The sequence below is a fragment of the Nomascus leucogenys genome, chromosome 11, assembly GCF_006542625.1.
Source record: "Nomascus leucogenys isolate Asia chromosome 11, Asia_NLE_v1, whole genome shotgun sequence".
Taxonomy (NCBI): Eukaryota; Metazoa; Chordata; class Mammalia; order Primates; family Hylobatidae; genus Nomascus; species Nomascus leucogenys.
Genome location: NC_044391.1, coordinates 71,275,204 through 71,295,020, shown reverse-complemented (window position 1 = coordinate 71,295,020; position 19,817 = coordinate 71,275,204). Strand labels below are relative to the sequence as shown.

General features: G+C 36.0%; 1 protein-coding gene across 3 annotated transcripts in view; it reads right to left on the bottom strand.

Annotated features, from left to right (window-relative positions):
- Positions 1 to 19,817, bottom strand: part of RNF13 (ring finger protein 13) — a 167,513-nt gene that overhangs the window by 109,498 nt on the left and 38,198 nt on the right. For all 3 annotated transcript variants that reach the window (XM_003256271.4, XM_030822710.1, XM_030822709.1), the window contains exons 2-3: positions 18,460 to 18,589; positions 12,042 to 12,122 (exon numbers count right to left, since the gene is read on the bottom strand). In XM_003256271.4, the coding sequence (XP_003256319.1) occupies positions 12,042 to 12,122; positions 18,460 to 18,573 (195 nt within the window). In that variant the 5' untranslated portion in view covers positions 18,574 to 18,589. The remainder of the gene's footprint in view (positions 1 to 12,041; positions 12,123 to 18,459; positions 18,590 to 19,817) is intronic.

The window sequence follows — 19,817 nt, the reverse complement described above, 5'->3', positions numbered from 1 at the left end:
GGATCCACTTCCCTGACCCAAATATCCTCCCATTGTGCCTTACCTCCAACACTAGGGATCAGATTTCAACATAAGGATCAAATATCCAAACTATGGTAGTTACATTCATACTAATACTAGAACCACATCATCATTCTAAAAAAAAAAAAAAAAAAAAAAAAAAATTCCAATCAAACATTGCCATTCTAGCTACATGCAACAAAATAATTTCTCTAAAAACAATAATTCTACGTGGATTATGCTTACACTAGCAATGCATGTCCTCTACAATTGCCACATAATCAGTACAACCCAGTAAAGAATATTTATGCATAATTCATATTCTATAGTATTTGACAAATCCTGTAAAAACATAAAGAGGTTAAATGTAATAACTACAGAATTCTTAACAAAATCTTTGACAGCCAAGAGTTCAGAAACAAATGCAAAAAGTAAATCCATGAAAACTTAACAGGCATCAGAAAAATTCTCCTTTAGTATTATAAACAAATGTAGGCCGGGTGTGGTGGCTCAGACCTGTAATCCCAGTACTTTGGGAGGCCGAGGCAGGCAGATCACCTGAGGTCAGGAGTTCAAGACCAGCCTAGCCAATATGGTAAAACCCTGTCTCCACCAAAACTACAAAAATTAGCCAGGCGTGGCGGTACACACCTGTAATCCCAGCTACGCAGGAAGCTGAGGCACAACAATTGCTTGAACCCAGGAGGCGTAGGTTGCAGTGCGCTGAGATTGCACCATTGCACTCCAGCCTGGGTGACAGAGCGAGTGTCTGTCTTAAAAAAAAAAAAAAAAAAAAAAAAAAAGAATCAAGACTAAGAGGAATTCTTCGGTAATGAAACAAAAAACATACTGTTTTCCAAAACATAACAAACACAACCACAACAACAAAAAAGACCCTCACTCATTCATTACTTACCGCAGCACTTGCCATTTGCAATTTGTCATTATAACTCAGTTTATAGTTGAACACAACCTGGTTAATTAAAGTTGGTACAATTTGCTTATCAATCTGATTAAAGGGATCATGATGATGGAAATGGTCAGATCCTAACAAGAGGAATTATTTCAGTATTCAGAATTCAAAGAGAATGGCAACTGGCAAGAAGGGATAGTGCAGGCAAACAAAAGTAGGGAGAACAATTACAATACCTTAATAAGGGTACTGTCATTGCCATTAGTTATTCTGCTAATTTCAAAGGTGATGATTACTCATTCACTTATTTCATGAAACAGGGAATATATCAAATGTAAAATATAATGAATTATTTTATTACTTATCACTTACAGAAGAAGGGAGATATTACTAAACTCATCAAAGTGGCTGGACATTCTTTTATACCAGCAGTATATAAAAATACCTGGTTTCATATCCTTGCCAGTTGTAGATATTGTTAGACTCATATTTTTAATAATTTGATGAGTGTGAATTGGCATCTAGTTATAATGTATACAAGGAGACATATTTAAAAGATGTTCACTAAAAAAGAAAGTAAAAAACTGGCATCTACCAGCAAATGAATGAAAAAAATAAATTGTGGCATATTCATAAAATGCAGTATGCAACAGTTAAAATGAATTAGGAATATATAATAACAAAAATTTCAAATATAGTGTTAAATGAAAAAGCAAGTTTTAAAACCAGAGCAAAGAAAATTTAAATGGAAGCACAACGTTTATAGATGTATATATGGTAGAAAAAAATATATATACATATGTTTTATAACATAAATGGGAAAGATACACATAAGTTTCAGGATAATGATCATCTATAAGGAGCGAGGTAAGGGAACAGAATATGGTAGGACAAAAAGGATGTTTCAGTAGTATCTGTAATATTTTATTTCTTCTTTCAAAAAAATAGTAAAATATTAACCTCTAGGTAGCAGATATACAGGATGCTCTGTTATTCTCATACTCTAGTCTATGCTTGAAATATTTCAATTTTTAAAAAGTGAAAGCAATCTAAATGTCCAATGACACAAGGGATTGGTTACATTATGGTGTAATTTAAGTACTATAATAAGTTGTATAATTTTGAATGATGATACGAATGTACAGATTTTTATATGGAAAGATATTCATGATATTGGATATGCCATCCAACATATTGCCAATTTTTTTAAGTTGCATAACACATATAAGTGCATAAAATGAAGGCATGAATGTGTCTACATAAGTTCACACAGTTGTACCCAAACATCTACCATTATAATCTTTAATTGTAGAATTATGTATGATTTTCATATTCTTTTAAAACTTTATTGATATTTAATTTTATATATTTATGGGGTGCATGTGATAATTTGTTTCATGCATAAAGCGTGTAATGATCAAGTCAGGATACTTGAGGAATCTATTACCTTGAGTATTTATCATTTCTATGTGTTGAGAACATTTCAAGTTCTGTCTTCTAGCTACTTTAAAATATACTTAATACATTATTGCTAACTATAGTCACCCTACTCTGTTATCAAATATTAGAACTTATACCTTCTATCTAACTGCATGTTTGTACCCACTGACCAACCTTTCTTCATCTCCCCCTCTCAACCACATCCTTTTCTCACCCTCTGGTATCTATCAATCTACTCTCAACCTCCATAAGATCAACTTTTTTAGCTCCTACAAATGAGTGAGAACACTGGGTATTTGTTCTTTCTCTGCCTGTATAATTCCACTTGACATAATAATCTGTAGTTCCATTCATGTTGCAACAAATGACATGGTTTCATTCATTTTTATAGCCAAATAGTATTACATTCCATATATGTACTTTTTTTAATCCATTCATCTATTCATGGACAGTAGGTTGATTCCACATCTTGGCTATTGTGAATAGTGATATAATAAACATGCAAGTGCAGGTATCCCTTTGATATACTTCTTTTCCTTTGGATAAATACCCAGTGGTGGAACTGCTGGATCCTATGGTAGTGTTATATTTAGTTCTCCCCCACCCCCTTTTTAGTTTTTTTTTTTTTTAAATCTCCATACCATTTTCCACAGCAGTTGTACTAATTTACATTCCCACTAACAGTGTATGAGTTCCCTCTTCTCTGAATCCTTGCCAAAATCTGTCATTTTTTTGTCATTTTAATAATAGTCATCCTAGCTGGATTAAGATGCTATCTCGCTGTGGTTTTGATTTACATTTCCCTGATGATTCGTGATGTTAAACATTTTTTTCATATGCCCATTGGCCATTTGTATGTCTTCTTTTGAGAAATATCTGTTTAGATCATTTGCCCTTTTTTAAATCAGACTGTCTTTTTGCTGTTGAGATGTTCAAATTCCTTATATATTCTGGATATTAGTCCCCTGTCACATGGAGAGTTTGCAAACATCTTCTCCCATTCAACAGGTTGTCTCTTCACTCTGTTGACTCCTTTGCTGTGCAAAAGCTTAGTTCAATACAGCATCGTTTGTCTATTTTTCTTTTTGTTGTCTGTACTTTTGTGATTTTAGCTGTAAAATCTTTGCCTAGATCAATGCCCTGAAGTGTTTTCCATACGTTTTCTTCCAATAGTTTTATAGTTTTGGGGCTTTAATTCTTTAGTCCATCTTGAGTTGATTTTTGTATATGGTCAGAGATGAGGGTTCAGTTTCATTCTTCTGCATATGGATACCAATTTTCCCAGCATTCTTTATTGAAGAGACTGTCCTTTCCCCAATGTATGTTCTTGGCATCTTTGTCAATAATCATTTGGCTATAAATATGTGAATTTACTTCTGGATCCTCTACTCTGTAGCATTGGTCTATGTGTCTGTTTTTATATCAATACCATACTGTTTTGGTTCTTATAGCCTTGTTATATATATATGTATGTGCATAATATGTATATATGTGTGTGTATATATATGTATAAATACATTATATAGACACATTTTATATATATATATAATATGTATAATATATATATATATAAATATATATATATAATATATATATATATATTTTTTTTTTTTTTTTTTTTTTGTAGATGGGAGTCTCTCTCTGTTGCCCAGGCTGGGGTACAGTGGCATGATCTCAGCTCACTGCAACCTGCATCTCCATTCAAGTGATTCTCCTGCCTCAGCCTCCCAAGTAGCTGGGACTACAGGTGCCCACCACCATGTCCGGCTAATTTTTGTATTTTTAGTAGAGATGGGGTTTCACCATGTTGGTCAGGCTGGTCTCGAACTCCTGACCTCAAATGCTCCACTCGCCTCGGGCTCCCCAAGTGCTGGGATACAGGTGTGAGCCACCACACCTGGTTGCCTTGTAACATATTTTGATGTCAGGTAGTGTGATGTCTCCAGCTTTGTTCTTTTTGTTCAGGATTTCTTTGGTTATTTGAGGTCTTTTCTGGTTCCATATAAATTTTAAGATAGTTTTTTCTATTTCTGTGACAAATGACATTGATATTTTGAAAGAAATTTCATTGAATCTGTAGACTGCTTTAGGCAGTATGGTCATTTTAATTATACCAATTCTACTCCATGAGCCATATTCTTTTTCATATCTGTATCATCTCAATTTTAATGGTGAGCATATATCACTCTTCTAATGAGAAAAATATTTTTTCATGAGCAAAAGAATAAAAAATTAGTCTTTTGCCATATTGAACTGAGAAAGCCAGTAAGAAAATCTAATAAAAACTACTAAGTGAACAAAAAAGATGACCAGTAATGCAATGAGAAAATGAAGGGAGTGTGTTGATTTATGAAATCAAAAACCTGAGCCTCCTTTGACTTCCTCTGTGTGTGTGTGTCTTTATCTCCCCTCTTCTCTAAGTGATAATTTGCCATGATGAAATAATTATTTTCTAAATCAAATGAAATGCTATATTCCTGCTTCATTTAATAAATGAATAAGCAACCATTACTTTTTGAAATTAAGAGGAAAGGGTTTATTTTAGAAGCTCAAAATTCACTACAAAAGTATTCTTTTTTTTTTTTTTTTTTTTTGAGACGGAGTCTTGCTCTGTCACCCAGTCACCCAGGCTGGAGTGCAGTGGCACAATCTCAGCTCACTGCAAGCTCCACCTCCCAGGTTCACACCATTCTCCTGCCTCAGCCTCCCGAGTAGCCGGGACTACAGGCGCCCGCCACCACGCCTGGCTAATTTTTTGTATTTTTAGTAGAGACGGGGTTTCACTGTGTTAGCCAGGATGGTCTCTCGATTTCCTAACCTCGTGATCCGCCTGCCTCGGCCTCCCAAAGTGCTGGGATTACAGGCGTGAGCCACTGCACCCGGCCACAAAAGTATTCTTTTTATACCATCTAACTACGTGCATTTGAAAATGTCCTTAGATCTTAGAATTCTTATTTCATGTATAACCAGATGGTTTTACTCTTTATTTTGGCAATGCTATTTCTTTATTTATCCTTTGAAAAAGGAACTCTGACCTTTGTTTTAGTTTACAAACTGAGGGTGATACTGTAACATAAGGGTGAGGAAGTCCAGCACGTTGAGACTTAACCAAGGCTTTCTTCACATCACAAAACTGTGTAAGTGTTCTGAGAGGAAAAATATACTAAGTGGCACTGAGCTTCTTTCCTGCAAAGAAAGCAGGCAAAGGGAGTAGCACAAATAAAACATCCAAACAACCACATTTCTTTGCAATGTTTGCATTTTCCTTCACCAGGGAAAAAAACTCTCTTCTAATCTCAAGACTTTATATTAAACAAAATCATTTCCTGTAATAAGAATTTTGAAATTAACTGGTAAATTAACTTTCAAAGAACAAGCCTAGTTTGTGGAAAATTAACTGGTGATGATATAGGGCACTAATTTAATGAATAATGTGAGGAGAAATAAATTATACATCATATAAGGAAAAACTGCTTATTTGCGACTTTGTTCTGGATAGTAGGAACAGCATAGTCTAGGGCAAATCCGCATCCCATGATCTTCATCTCTTCTATCTTCTTCCTCTTCAACATAAAGAATATACCCTGACTACCAGGTTACAAAACACAGTATATGTGGATCATGGCAAATCTAGCCCAAAAGTTGTGTTGCTGAAAATGAGATTTGCCATTGATAATTATACTCAGGTAATCTGACACTTGGCTTATTGATCAAAGCTTCCTTATCAGAGATAAATCTTGTTTTCAATTTTTTAACAATCATTATCTCCTGCACCTATCAAGGCACTTCCTAAAAATATAGAAACAAGAAATCTGGAGAAGCTTGATTCTCCTGAGACTGGCCCTCAATGTGTAACTAAATTATTCCAATAAAAAGTATAGCAAGAGGCCTTGCTTGCTAGCATTACAAATCTACATGTGAAGTCTTGACTACTGTCTTGGTCTATTTTGTGTTTCTATAACAGCACACCTGAGGCAGGTTATTTATAAAGGAAGAAGTTTAATTTAGCTCATGGTTGTGCAGGCTGTTTAAGAAGCATGGCACTGGCACCTGCTCAGCTTCTGGTGAGGGCTGCATCAAAACATGATGGAGAAGGCCAAAGGAGAAGTGGGCATATGTGAAGAGGGACCAAACCTAAGCGGTGTCCTGGCTTTATAACAACCCACTCTTGGGGGAACTGATCTATTCCGTTAGAACTAATTCCATCTACCCAGAGAAAGAATGGCATCAAGCCATTCATGAGGATCTGCCCCCATAACCCAAACACCTCCCACTAAGCCCCACCTCCCAACACCCCCACAATGGGGATCAAATTTCAACATGTGATTTGGTGAGCATGAAAAAACCATACCCAAACCATAGTAACTACTCAATAATGATTCTTTAATACTTGGTTATCTATTTGAAAAAACTAAAAATAGAGTCCTATGTTACATTATACAATAATAATTCTTGGCCTCCTAAGCATAGAGTGGGGGAAGGGGATGGGGAAAGGTAATCTTTACCAATTTTTTGAGGACATAGGAAAGTATATTTATACTGCTAAGTAACATTATTTATCTTTTCAAAGACGAAACGTGTTTTCCAAAAAGAACAGTTGTATCGTTCTGAATTTTGCCAAAACATATAAATATACTGTTCAAATGAACTGTAAACTAATTACTAATGGTACTCAAAGGTTACAAGGTCTAAAAAGGTTATCTGGAAAAGGTAACTTCCTAAACAGCCAATTAAAATATAAAACTACAAACACAGGACTTACCTAGATACAAAAATAAAATCTTTCTTTTAAAACTTCTGTAACACTGATGTGCCATATTTTAATCCATGAAAAGATTTACATTTTTGCATTAAAGTTCAAATAGCTCAAAATTCCTTGGCTTTCTCATTTTCTTATACTTGAATAGTATTTTTTAAAATACAGGAGAGGACAGAAAAAGGATTTAAATACAATTAACCTAATATTGGGGCATATATAAATAGAATGCAAACAGAATTTCAACTGATATACTATAAATATCTGATGTCTTATAAATGATTCCGATGGAATCCAGGGATGTTATAAAAGCTACAAAATATAGAACATAAATTAGACCTACAAAAACTATCTCACCTAAACTTTCTGGGCAGAGTTTAAAAGTAAGATATTTTGGGCCGGGCACAGTGGCTCACGCCTGTATCCCAGCACTTTGGGAGGCCAAGGTGGGTGGATCATGAGGTCAGAAGATTGAGACCATCCTGGCTAACACAGTGAAACCCCATCTCTACTAAAAATACAAAAAAATTAGCCGGGCGTAGTGGCGGGCGCCTGTAGTCCCAGCTACTCGGGAGGCTGAGGCAGGAGAATGGCATGAACCCAGGAGGCCGGAGCTTGCAGTGAGCCGAGATCGCACCACTGCACTCCAGCCTGGGCGACAGAGTGAGACTCCATCTCAAAAAAAAAAAGTAAGATATTTTGGCCAGGTGTAGTAGCTCATGCCTATAACCCCAACACTTTAGGAGGCCGAAGCAGGAGGATAGCTTGAAGCCAGGGGTTCGCAACCAGCCTGGGAAACAGCAAGATTCCATTCCTGAAAAAATTTAAACATTAGCCGAGCACGGTAGCACACTCCTATAGTCCTAGCTACACAGGAGCCTGAGGTGGGAGGATGGCTTGAGCCCAGCAGTTGGTGGTTTCAGTGAGCTATGATCATGCCACTACACTCCAGGCTGGGCAATAGGGCGAGATTCTGTCTCAAAAAAAAAAAAAAAGTATTTTTCAGCTAAGTTTCTTAATAACCATATCATATTTTTAAATTAGTTATATTTTTAAAGTATTATTTAATTGGTTTTACAGACATTATACTATAGTGAGCTACCTCACTTCATTATTATCAAGTCCTTGTAAACAAATGTAAATCTTTGTATGGCTGGCATTTTAAATTCTGATTCTGGGGAATGGCAAAACCAGTCACGCAACTATAAAAGCTACTCATAATAATCCAATAATTTTGTTAGAATATTTCACTTCTCTTCTTGCCCTATATTGTCACAGTGCAAAAAGCAGACAGATATCTAATACCGTTTTTTTTTTTTTTTTTGGTCAGGCAGTGAATAAACAAATTCGTCAACATATCTTTTAAATGTAAACCAAATTTATAGTAGCATAGTAATTGAGGAGCACCAATAAGATTATGCTTATCGAGAATTAATGGAGCTCTTTAAAATAAGCTTATTCAGTAAAAAAGCTCTTCAGTGAGAAGGAATAGTCTGACTCCTTATGGTAGAATGAAAGAAAGGTTGCCAGATCATCATTAGTAATCAGAGGAATGCAAATTAAAACAAGATAATACTTTTGCCCATCAGATTGGCAAGAGGTAAAAGACTGATAATATCCAGTGTTGGCAAGAGTATATAGGGAGATAAGTATTCTCCTACAGTGTTAATGGGAATAAATTAGCACAGCCTTTGCAAAGGTAATTTGCGGCAGTATCTACGAAATTTTTAGATATATATACCAATTGGTTTCATCAATTCTACTTCCAGACCTCTATCCTAGAGAAATAACAACTTTGGGGGAAAAAAAATACATATATACACACACATATATATACACATATATATATACACACATATATATACACATATATGCGTATATATGTATGTTAAAATTAAATACGTAAAATTAAATATGTAAATTAAAAATATATATGTATTTTTAATACATTATGTAAATGTAAAGATACATACATGTATTTTTAATACATAAATGTAAAAATACACATATATGTATTTTTTAAGAGGAAATTACTAATAAACTATGATGATTCATATTACAGAATACCATGCAGTGCTTAACAGGAACATACTAGATTTATAGATGCCGCTGTGGAAAGAGCTCTAAAACAGAAGAAGTAGGGGAATCAAACTGCAGAGTAATTATTTATTTATTTTTATTTTTGAGACAAGGTCTCACTCTGTCGCCCAGGCTGGAGTGCAATGGCATGATCTTGGCTCACTGCAACCTCACCTTCCTGGGTTCAAGCGATTCTCCCACCTCAGCCTCCCAAGTAGCTGAGACCACAGGCTTGTGCCACCATGCCCAGCTACTTTTTGTATTTTTTGGTAGAGACAGGGTTTCACCATGTTGCTCAGGCTGGTCTCTTGACCTCAAGTGATCTACCCGCCTTAGCCTCCCAAAGTGCTGGGACTGCAGATGTGAGCCACTGCACCCAGCCCAGCCTTGCAGGATAATTATTGCAGTAGACATCTGTCCACTCATGGTGCTCCAAATTTTCTGAACCCACTACGCATTCCACCTTCCCAAAGTAGGCTAAAACAACAAAAATAACAACAACAATAAAAACCCTATACTGTATTTCCCAGCTTTCTTCATAGCTAGGTATTTCACCAAAATACATAGCAAGTAACTATGTGGCCAAAAGTCTATCAATCAGAAAAATCCAAGTGTTGGATTTGGAAGTAGACATGTAAGGAAACAGTCTGAAAAAGCGTATCTCTTTGATTAGCTTGGGTGGCAGAAGAGGCCGAATTTTGTGAGGTAAAACCACAAAGGCTTCCTGATGAGGGAAAAAAAATGTGGTGTGAGGGTCCATTGGCTGCACCACTCATCTATAAAGCCAGTCCTGCAAGGTGGTTCTGAGTTTTATTCCTGAAACATTTTAGAAACTGCCTGTCCAGGCTATGATACTCTGAACATCTTTATCCCTTTATAAATCCCTTTCTGGGTAAAACTAGCTAGAGTGGATTCCATTGTAAGAATTAAGAAACTTTTCATATATACAAATGATAACCATTTATGAACTATACATGTTCGTAAGTTTATGAACAAAAAAGAACGAAAAAGTATTACATGTTCAGAAAAGGATCTGAAGGTCTGTAAAATCATTGATAATACTTGACTCTGAAGAGGGAAGTGTGACTGCTACATATAGGTAAGGAAAGAATAAAAGAAGGTGTTTCCTTTTTTTATGTATATTTCTTTTCGGTTGAAATATTTTTATGAGAAACAGTCATACAATGCTATGAATTTTTTTTAAATAATTTAAAAGTTGAATGCCCCTCCGAGAGGTGTCTGCCATCCTAATTAAGAATAATAGGTTTGTGGTATCTTACTAAGAAATTCTGGCTAGGCACGGTGGCTCATGCCTGAAATACCAGTACTTTGGGAGGCTGAGGTGGGTGGATCACTTGAGCTCAGGAGTTCAAGACCAGCCTGGGCAACACGGCAAAATCTCATCTCTACATAGAAATACAAAAACTAGCCGGGCATGGTGGTACACACTTAGTCTCAGCCACTCGGGAGGTTGAGGTGGGAGGATCACTTGAGCCCAGAAGGTGGACGTTGCAGTGAGCCAATATTGTGCCACTGCACTCCAGTCTGGGCAACAGAGTGAAACCCTACCTTAAAAAAAAAAGAGAGAAATTTTAAGAAAATTAGAATAAACTGAAAACATTCTGTGGTACATTTCCACACAACTTCATGTATTCATATAACAAAAAACTAATATTATCTTGGAATGAGAAAGGACTTTCTAACTCCCAGAGGTAGACGAAAAAGAAGAATTTTTAACTACATAAACAAAACTTTTGAAATCTTAAAAAAAAATTAAAAGATAAACGAAAAACTGAAGAAGGGATAATCTGAAGCATATACGGCAAACAATAAACTGATACTTCCAATATATAAAGAACTCTTACAAAGCACAAGGACACTTTAATTTCAAATTGGGCAAAGAGCATTAATAGTCCATTCTCTCTCCCTCCCTCTCTCTCTCTCTCTCTCACACACACACACACACACAGCAAAAAATATGTTTAAGTTCATTAGATTTTTTAAAATCAAATTAGCAAAAGTTTGATAATATCTAGTATTTAAGAGGGTATGGGGAAAAGGACAGTCTCAGATGTTATTGATGGAATTCTAGATCGTTCCAAACTTTTTGGAGGAAGAACTGAAAATACAGAACAAAATTTTAAACATTCATGTCATAAAGCAATTCTACATTTGGAAATGTATCCTATGGAGATAAATGGATGAATACACAAAAACAAAAACATTCACTGTAGCACTGTAATAGTAAAAACTAGACAACCTAAATATCCACTATGAAAAACTAAAGCAATGTTCAAAATCCATACTATTTCATGATATTGCAAAACCATGCAGCTGTTGCAATTAATAATGTAAATCCTTACCTATCAGCATGAAAAAACATGATCAAAACATACAATTAAAAGAAAAAGGTAGGTAACCAAATAGCATGTTTCTATTAGTGTTAAATATAGATTCACTGTATATGAAAGCATTTACATATATATGTAAATGTGTGTGTACATATATATGTACACATATATATGTACAGATATGTACACATATATATGTGTACATATATGTACACACACATACATACATCTACAAACACACGCATAGCACGTATCCTAAAAAAACAGATCTGAAATGTGATATACCAAAATGTTAACCACAGCTAGTTCAGAATAATACAATCCTAGGTGATTTTCCCTTTCTTTCTGATATCTTTTGAGTAATCTGACCCTTTACAAATGACTACGTATAGGTTTTATAATAATAAATAGTAAGAAATGATTTCATTCTTTAAATAATAAACAATAAAAATCACCTTATTAAATACCTTGTGTCTTTACAATGTATTACCAACTGTCTTACCTTTAAACCTTCAGCTGGAAGTCTATAACCAAATCTTGCAGGGAGGTCATCAAATGTCTGAGACGCATTTTCAAAGTTATACTAAAAATAAAATTTTAAATATTCAAGTTAAGACCAATTTATATATAACAGTAAAAACAAAGATTTATTAAATTATGTATAATTATTACTTTGACAATTCTGATTACTATCACAGCTTATCAAAATAAAACTGAATTTGTAAATGTACATCCACTAAAATAGAAGGAATATATACAATTTACAACATATACAACTGCTTAAATTGGATTCTGATTTCAAATATCATCAAGCAGCAACACTAATTCAGCCTACTGTTTTCTGAGTTTTTCCCATAGACAATTTCCTAGCAAGGAATTTTCCAGACAGATCATCTTCCAGGAGGAGTGTTCCATTTTAATTTCTCTGTATTATAAAGGTCTGATTTACTGGAAGAAATTTACAGCATTTCTGGCTCTAGCTATGAAAAATGACTTTCTTTTTGGAAACAGGCAGCATCATATCATATTTTTAAGACATGTCAATTTTGTATAAGCTGAACATTTTTATCCAGGGTTGAACACTGAAAAGACCAAATTCAATGAAATACATACACGGAAAAAGCTGGAGGTATTCAAACTCTTTAACAACTTTCCCCCTTCAACACAGATACAGATTCCAATGCTACAGTATTTATTAGTCCTTTACCAAAACAAAAGTTCTTTGTGCTTTTAGAAGATAATAGTGATGATAATAATTGTGAGATGAGTTTGCTGTATCATTTAATAATGTTCAATTTGCTATACAGAGAGCAAGAGAAACAAGCGATATGGATGAAACTCTGCATAGATAGTAAACAAGTAACTTTTGAAACACAAGTGAAAATTATGTACTAGAAACTAAGGTAGGTGTTCACAACCTGTAGGACATAAATACAAAAAAAAGAACGCATTTGTTTTGCATATAGATACAAAGGATGGTTTGAAGATAGACAAAAAGGAAGAAAGCAAGAGTGTTATATATAGATAAGAAAAGACGGAAGGATCAAGCAAACCTTAAGTATTCACAAAACATGGATTAAGTCACACATCCAGATCGATAGCTACGTCATCCCTGAATCAAACACCCATTGGTTAACGCTATCCTAGCCTCTTATGTCATCTGCCAGAGGCATGCAGATAAGCAACTCCACAGTTTAACAGCCAATTATAGCTGTGACCAGTTGCCTTGCATCTCTCCAGTAGAGCAAGCAAATGTTGGATCTAGACACCTTCCATCTGTCAAGTCCCCTTGGCTCACCATCAACTCAGGTCCTGGTAACTGTACCACACTATCAGCAGGAAAAGTTGATGCAGCATACAGGAAGACTGGACAAACTACAACAAGTGACCCAGGATTCAGGTAGTGTGGTTCTTGCACCCCACTGGAACCCTATCTTGAGTGTCTTAGCATGTCCATCTTATACCTTTGCCTCTCACTGTATGCTTGTAATTAGCTCAGGAAACTGTGTGATTCAAGCATCTAAATGCAGTCACTAAACCTAGTCATTCTGTCATTGCTGGGATAATCATCCTAGTAGTGTACTTGGAGGCCATCAAGTATATGTGGTAATTGCTTCAGCGTGCTTTCCCATTGCAACAATAATTCATATTTGCAGAGTACTCCATAGTTTACAAAGTACTTTAGAGTTACAAAATGCTTTTAAACCCATTATCACAATCTATCATTTAATCTCTTAATTAAAACATGTTTAATTGATTTAATTCACCTATGATCAGGTTAATGTTAAACTTGAGCAAAACATTTAATTCCTCCCAGCCAAAGATGCCATTGTAAAATAAAGTAACTTATCTAGATCAATGGAAATAGAATGAGGACAAATACAAATGTGTGTAAGCAGTATTTTTTAATTTTGAAATTAGGAAATGGAGAATCTACAAACTATACTAAAATATTCTTTTATCTCTTCCTATTACTTAAGAGTTTCACTATTACAGCTAAAATTATAGAAATAAAATACCTAGCTTGAACTACAGTACTTGTAACACTGAGATGTGGAATAAGTTTTGTTACTGAGTGAAACCCTTTTTGAAACTGCCTTGTCTTTCCTTAACAGCAAAATAAGGATTGTTTCATATTGCCTCTTAAAATCATATTGTTTAAAACAAAAAATGTTCCTACATTGAACAAGACTAACGAAGATACTTTACGTTTTTGGTATAAGGAGGGAGGGGAGTGATGCTCATAAAATTAAAGCATGTTCACTGTTTAAAAATCTGAAGTAGTAGGCCGGATGTGGTGGCTCACGCCTGTAATCCTAGTACTTTGGGAGGCCAAGGTGGGCAGATCACCTGAGGTCAGGAGTTCAAGACCAGCCAGGCCAACATGTTGAAACCCCATCTCTACTAAAAATACAAAAATTAGCCAGGCCTGATGGCAAATGCCTGTAATCCCAGCTACTTGCAAGGCTGAGGCAGGAGAGTCGCTTGAATCCAGGAGACAGATGTTGCAGGGAGCTGAGATTGCGCCACTGCACAACAGCTTGGGCAACACAGCAAGACTCCATCTCAAAAAAAAAAAAATCTGAAGTAGAAAATAGTTACTCCTCACTAGAATTCCATTCTCAGTGATTACCACATAACAGTTTGAGTCCACTTATTTTGAAAAGGTCTTTTCCCTAACCAATTATTTTTCTTGACAGCTTCCTTAACAAAAGGTTTAATTTAATTTAGAAAGTAATAAATATCTAACAATTATTGATCACTCATTATGTACAGACATCATGCTAAGCACTTTATAGGTAATAATTTATTTAATCCTAACAACAACTCTACAAAGTAGGCCACTATTACTATCATCCTCATTTTACAGATTGACAACAGAATGTCGAAAATAACAAGCTCTGGTAAATTAGAAGAACCAGGATTCTAACTGAGGCAGTCTGGCCACAGAGCCCCAGCCCTTAACCCACTACCCTACACTGTCCTTCACAAACTCTCATTTTACAAAGTTAACTGCGACTTAAGAAATGTTAAGTAATCTGCCCAAGGTCATGAAAATACAGAGTGGTAGAGCTGGATTTCAACTCTGATTATAAATCCATTTCTGGAGCCTGGACTACCCATGCTATATAATCCAATCCATTCACACCACCACCCATTGGGTGTTTCTTTGCTACACAGCACACTGGCCCTCATAATCACTACCTAGCAACCAATTCTCTCTGACAAATCCAGACAAAAGAATCAAAAGGCAGACTGGACATCAAGCAACATGGGTTGTTTGACTCTCATATAAGATGGATGTTACTTCTCGGTAAAATCATGGGCACAACTCAAAACTAACATGTCACTTGTGGACTATGAGTCTCAGAATATACAGCACTGATGTAGTTATCTCTTAAGTGCAATTCTAAAATTCCAAGTTCTAGTATAAACCTACATCATTAATAGTATTATGTTTCTTTTTGGGTAAAAGAAAAATGATAAGAGATAAAAATAGTAATCTAAAAGTACTACGGAACAGATGCTATTAAAAGAAAATGTGATGGTACAAAATCTCTAAGAGAAGGTCTTTAATTACTTCAAACGTTTACTGAATTCCTACTGTGTAACTGACACCAGGCACCAGGAATAAAGTTTAGTAAGACACAGTCGTGCCTTCCAAGTACTCATGGCCTAGAGGTCTGTTTGACTAGTCAGCCAGTCATACTATAGCAGCATCTCCATAGCCTCTTAGAACTCAACAACTACTTGGACAAACACTGTTGTCTGTGAATTGAATTCAACTGCCAAAAAAAAAAAAAAACACAAAACAAAACAACCAACCAACCAACCAAAAAACCAAAGGCATCTGGCATTACAAATAGCATAACTAAAACTTAATTTTTCAAAAGCAGCATCCCAAGCCCTGTGCAAATGGAACTAGAATCAACCTAGTTGACTGGAACTAGATGTCTAATTTATTTATATCTGTATTACTGCAAACTCAGATTTCAGGGATGCTGTTATTGCATTAAAAGGAAGCGCTCTTATTTTCTACCTCTTAACTCACTTCCTTTGAATGACTGTCACACATCCAATTCCTCTGTCTCAATTTTTAGTTCCCTGTTTTACCAGTTATATGCCTTCACAAGCCACTCCCCTCCAGCCATCTTTGCATTTGTGTCAGCCTTCTATCCTTATGGTCAGCATAGAGACCAGATTTAAACAGCTCCCATCTTACAGTTCCTTCACTAGAGGACATCAACATACATTCCACAAGTACCTGTGTAAAGCACAGGGAACCCTGCTGGCAAAAAGGATTGACTATTCTTCCATACCTAACATTTTTTTTTTTTTGTCTCTACATTAAAAAACACAGCTCAGGTAGTTTCGTATCTGCTCAAGGGGCTGAATGAAGTATAATCAGAATGATAATTATAATGAAGATTAAAACCATATATAAAACATTTACTATGTGTCAGATATTATTCTAAGCAGTTTATCTTATTTAATCACCACCACAACACTCCAGTTTACATAAAGAAATAAAGAAACTGTGGCACTTATAGCAGCTGAGTAATTTGATCAAGGTCATATATCTGCTTAAGTTCCCAGAGCACAACACTGAAAATCATTTAACCCATCAGGGAGCTCAACCACAGAACAGCAATCCACCTTGGGTATAAATGAAAGAAAGAAGGCAAAAGGTATTAAAAACAACAGAGAGGGAAAAAGAGAGACACAAAATGGAAGAAATCAAAAGAGAGAAAGGAGACAAGGAGAACTTTATTCCCTGATCAGTCCATAAATCCTCTAACTCATTTCAAAAGTCATGCCAAGAATATTCTAAGGATTTTAGGGACCAATTTAGAAGGGAGATTTGGATAGCAACAGACTCAGTCTTTAAAGGCTCTATTTCCATTCCACCTCAAAAAGACCAAGACTATTCCCCAAAACAAACCTAATCAACCAGTTCCCTACTACAGAGGACAACAGGGGGTGAAAAATCTCATATGGATTACTAGCATCCTCTGCCTTCAAAAGCTATGGTACGGAAACCAGCCTGGTTCTCTCAAGTGCTACAATGATCTCAGAATCTTCCAGAATTGCTGCAATGTGCAGAAGCACAGCTGGGGACCACATCAAGCTTTGGTCAGCAACAATTCTTGCCCTTTTATTTCTCACCTGATATCATTAAGCAAAAGAGTTGCACCCAGAAAGTAAAACCAAATCCTTAGCACAGACCTAGAGTATAGGCATGTATGTTCTTTTTCTACCTTCACAGAAAAAGAGAAATAGAAAATATATATCCTCAACTTACAATGGGGCTACATCTGGATAAATTCATCATAAACTGAAAATATCTAAGTCAAAAATGTTTCATAAATCAAATTCTACTTATGATATTTTCAACTTATGATGGGGTTGTTGGAACATAATCTCATCATAAGTTGAGGTGCGTACTGAATGCATATCACTTTCATACCATCATAAAATCGAACGCTCACTAGTCAAGCCTTATCTTAAGCTGGAGACCATCTGTATACTCCCCAGTGTGGAGGAAAGTAAGACAGTAGCTAAGAGAGGCTATGCTAAGGTTTTGAGCAGCACTATTCTTCTCTAAAAACTTTTCTATCCACCATCAAAGATAGGACCACTGTGCTTCTCTTCTGACTCATTAATGCTAATCTTGGGTTGAAATTTTCTATAGACATCTTATAGAATTTCTTAAACATTATTATAGAATTTCTTAAATATTATTATCAATAGAGATACTACTGAGATCTTACAGTCATTAAGAGATGTACTAGGTACCAAGAAAAACAGTAAAATTCTATATAAGTACACAGCAGGTAGGTATGTGTGCAAAGCACCCACATGTGCACACATAGCCTCATGAGCAACATTATTTACCAGGTACTGATTGTTCATGAGATCTTACATTAGATATGAAGCAATAAAAAATGAATAAGGGGCTGGGGGTGGTGGCTCACACCTGTAATCCCAACACTTTGGGAGGCCAAGGCAGGAAGATCACCTTAGGTCAGGAGTTCACGCCCAGCCTGGCCAACATGGTGAAACCCTGTCTCTATTAAAAATACAAAAAAATTAGTCGGGAATGGTGTCACACGCCTGTAACCCCAGCTACTCAGGAGGGTGAGGCAGGAGAACTGCTTGAACCCGGGAGGTGGAGGTTGCAGTGAGCCAGGACCACACCAATGCACTCCAGCCTGGGCAACGAGAATGAAATTCCGTCTCAAAAAATAAATAAACAAATGAATAAGGTACCCCAATGTCAAGTAACTGTGTATATGTGTTGGGGTATGTTTTTAGATAAAAATGTCTTGTAACAATGTCTTACAAATATCATTCCGGGCTTTTTTTACACTTTTCTTTAAGGGATGTTTCTAGACATGAATAAATTTTACTGTACTTACTGCTAAAATGTCTGCTTCTACAGGCAGTAGGTTTAAGAATGCAAAGAGCTGGACAGTCAAGATGGTGTAGACTTGTGTGGCTGACAGCATGAGCATCCCTATGGAGAGCAGCATCTCGTTGTAAAATCACCTGGAAGACAAGGATGTGAGTAACTTTGAGAGCTGGTGCTTTGTCCCAGGGAATAGATCATTTGATATATTCATTCCCAATGTCCAAAAATATCCATTTTAATTATAAACATGTATTAATATTAAAAGTAAAGCTTTTATTTCAAAAGCATAAGAACTTACACAGATTTGGACATTTAGGTAAACACCTATGTTTAGTCAATACCTATATAACTCATGATGACAAAGTTCTATGTTTTAATCACAAATCAAACATCCTCCCATAGTGCTCAGTTTATAGTACAGCTTGTCTTACTAACCCAAATTTCAGAGAAACTAGATTTCAACCAAAATAATGGTTAAAAACATATACACAAGCACCTTTGCTTTAAAATTGAAAATTTTCTACAACTTAAAAAATTTTTACTTCTGGTTCAATATAAATTCACATGTAAATTTACTTTTCATTTGCTATTGTATATTGTACCAACATCAGAGAATGCCAAAAAATTAATAGCCACTTATAATAAAGGAATACTTTTTGTCCATTACCTCCTAACAATCTACACTTTTTGCCCCATCTACATCTGAATGGCAACAGCGTAACTACCTCTCCCAACTTCATCCTGTTCACTATGAGTCCCTTTCTCTCTTTCAGCAAAAAGATACCACGAAAAGACTAAATGTCAAACCACAAATTTAAAAATTCTCATTGGTAAGCCTCAATCAGTTGTATTATATACTCTTAAACAAGTGAAAACGAACATGACAAAAACAAGGGCTTTTATAATGAATTATTTCATTAAATATCCCAAACTCGACCACAGTGTAAGATGGCCAAATAGGAACAGCTCCGGTCTACAGCTCCCAGCCTGAGCGACACAGAAGACGGGGGACTTCTGCATTTCCGTTTGAGGTACCGGGTTCATCTCACTAGGGAGTGCCAAACAGTGGGTGCAGGACAGTCCCTGCAGCGCACTGTGTGCGAGCCGAAGCAGGGCGAGGCATTGCCTCACTCGGGAGGCGCAAGGGGTCAGGGAGTTCCCTTTCCTAGTCAAAGAAAGGGATAACCGACCGCACCTGGAAAATTGGGTCAGTGCCACCCTAATACTGCACTTTTCCAATGGGCCTGGAAAACGGCACACCAGGAGATTGTGTCCCGCACCTGGCTCAGAAGGTCCTATGCCCACGGAGTCTCGCTGATTGCTAGCACAGCAGTCTGAGATCAAACTGCAAGGCGGCAGCAAAGC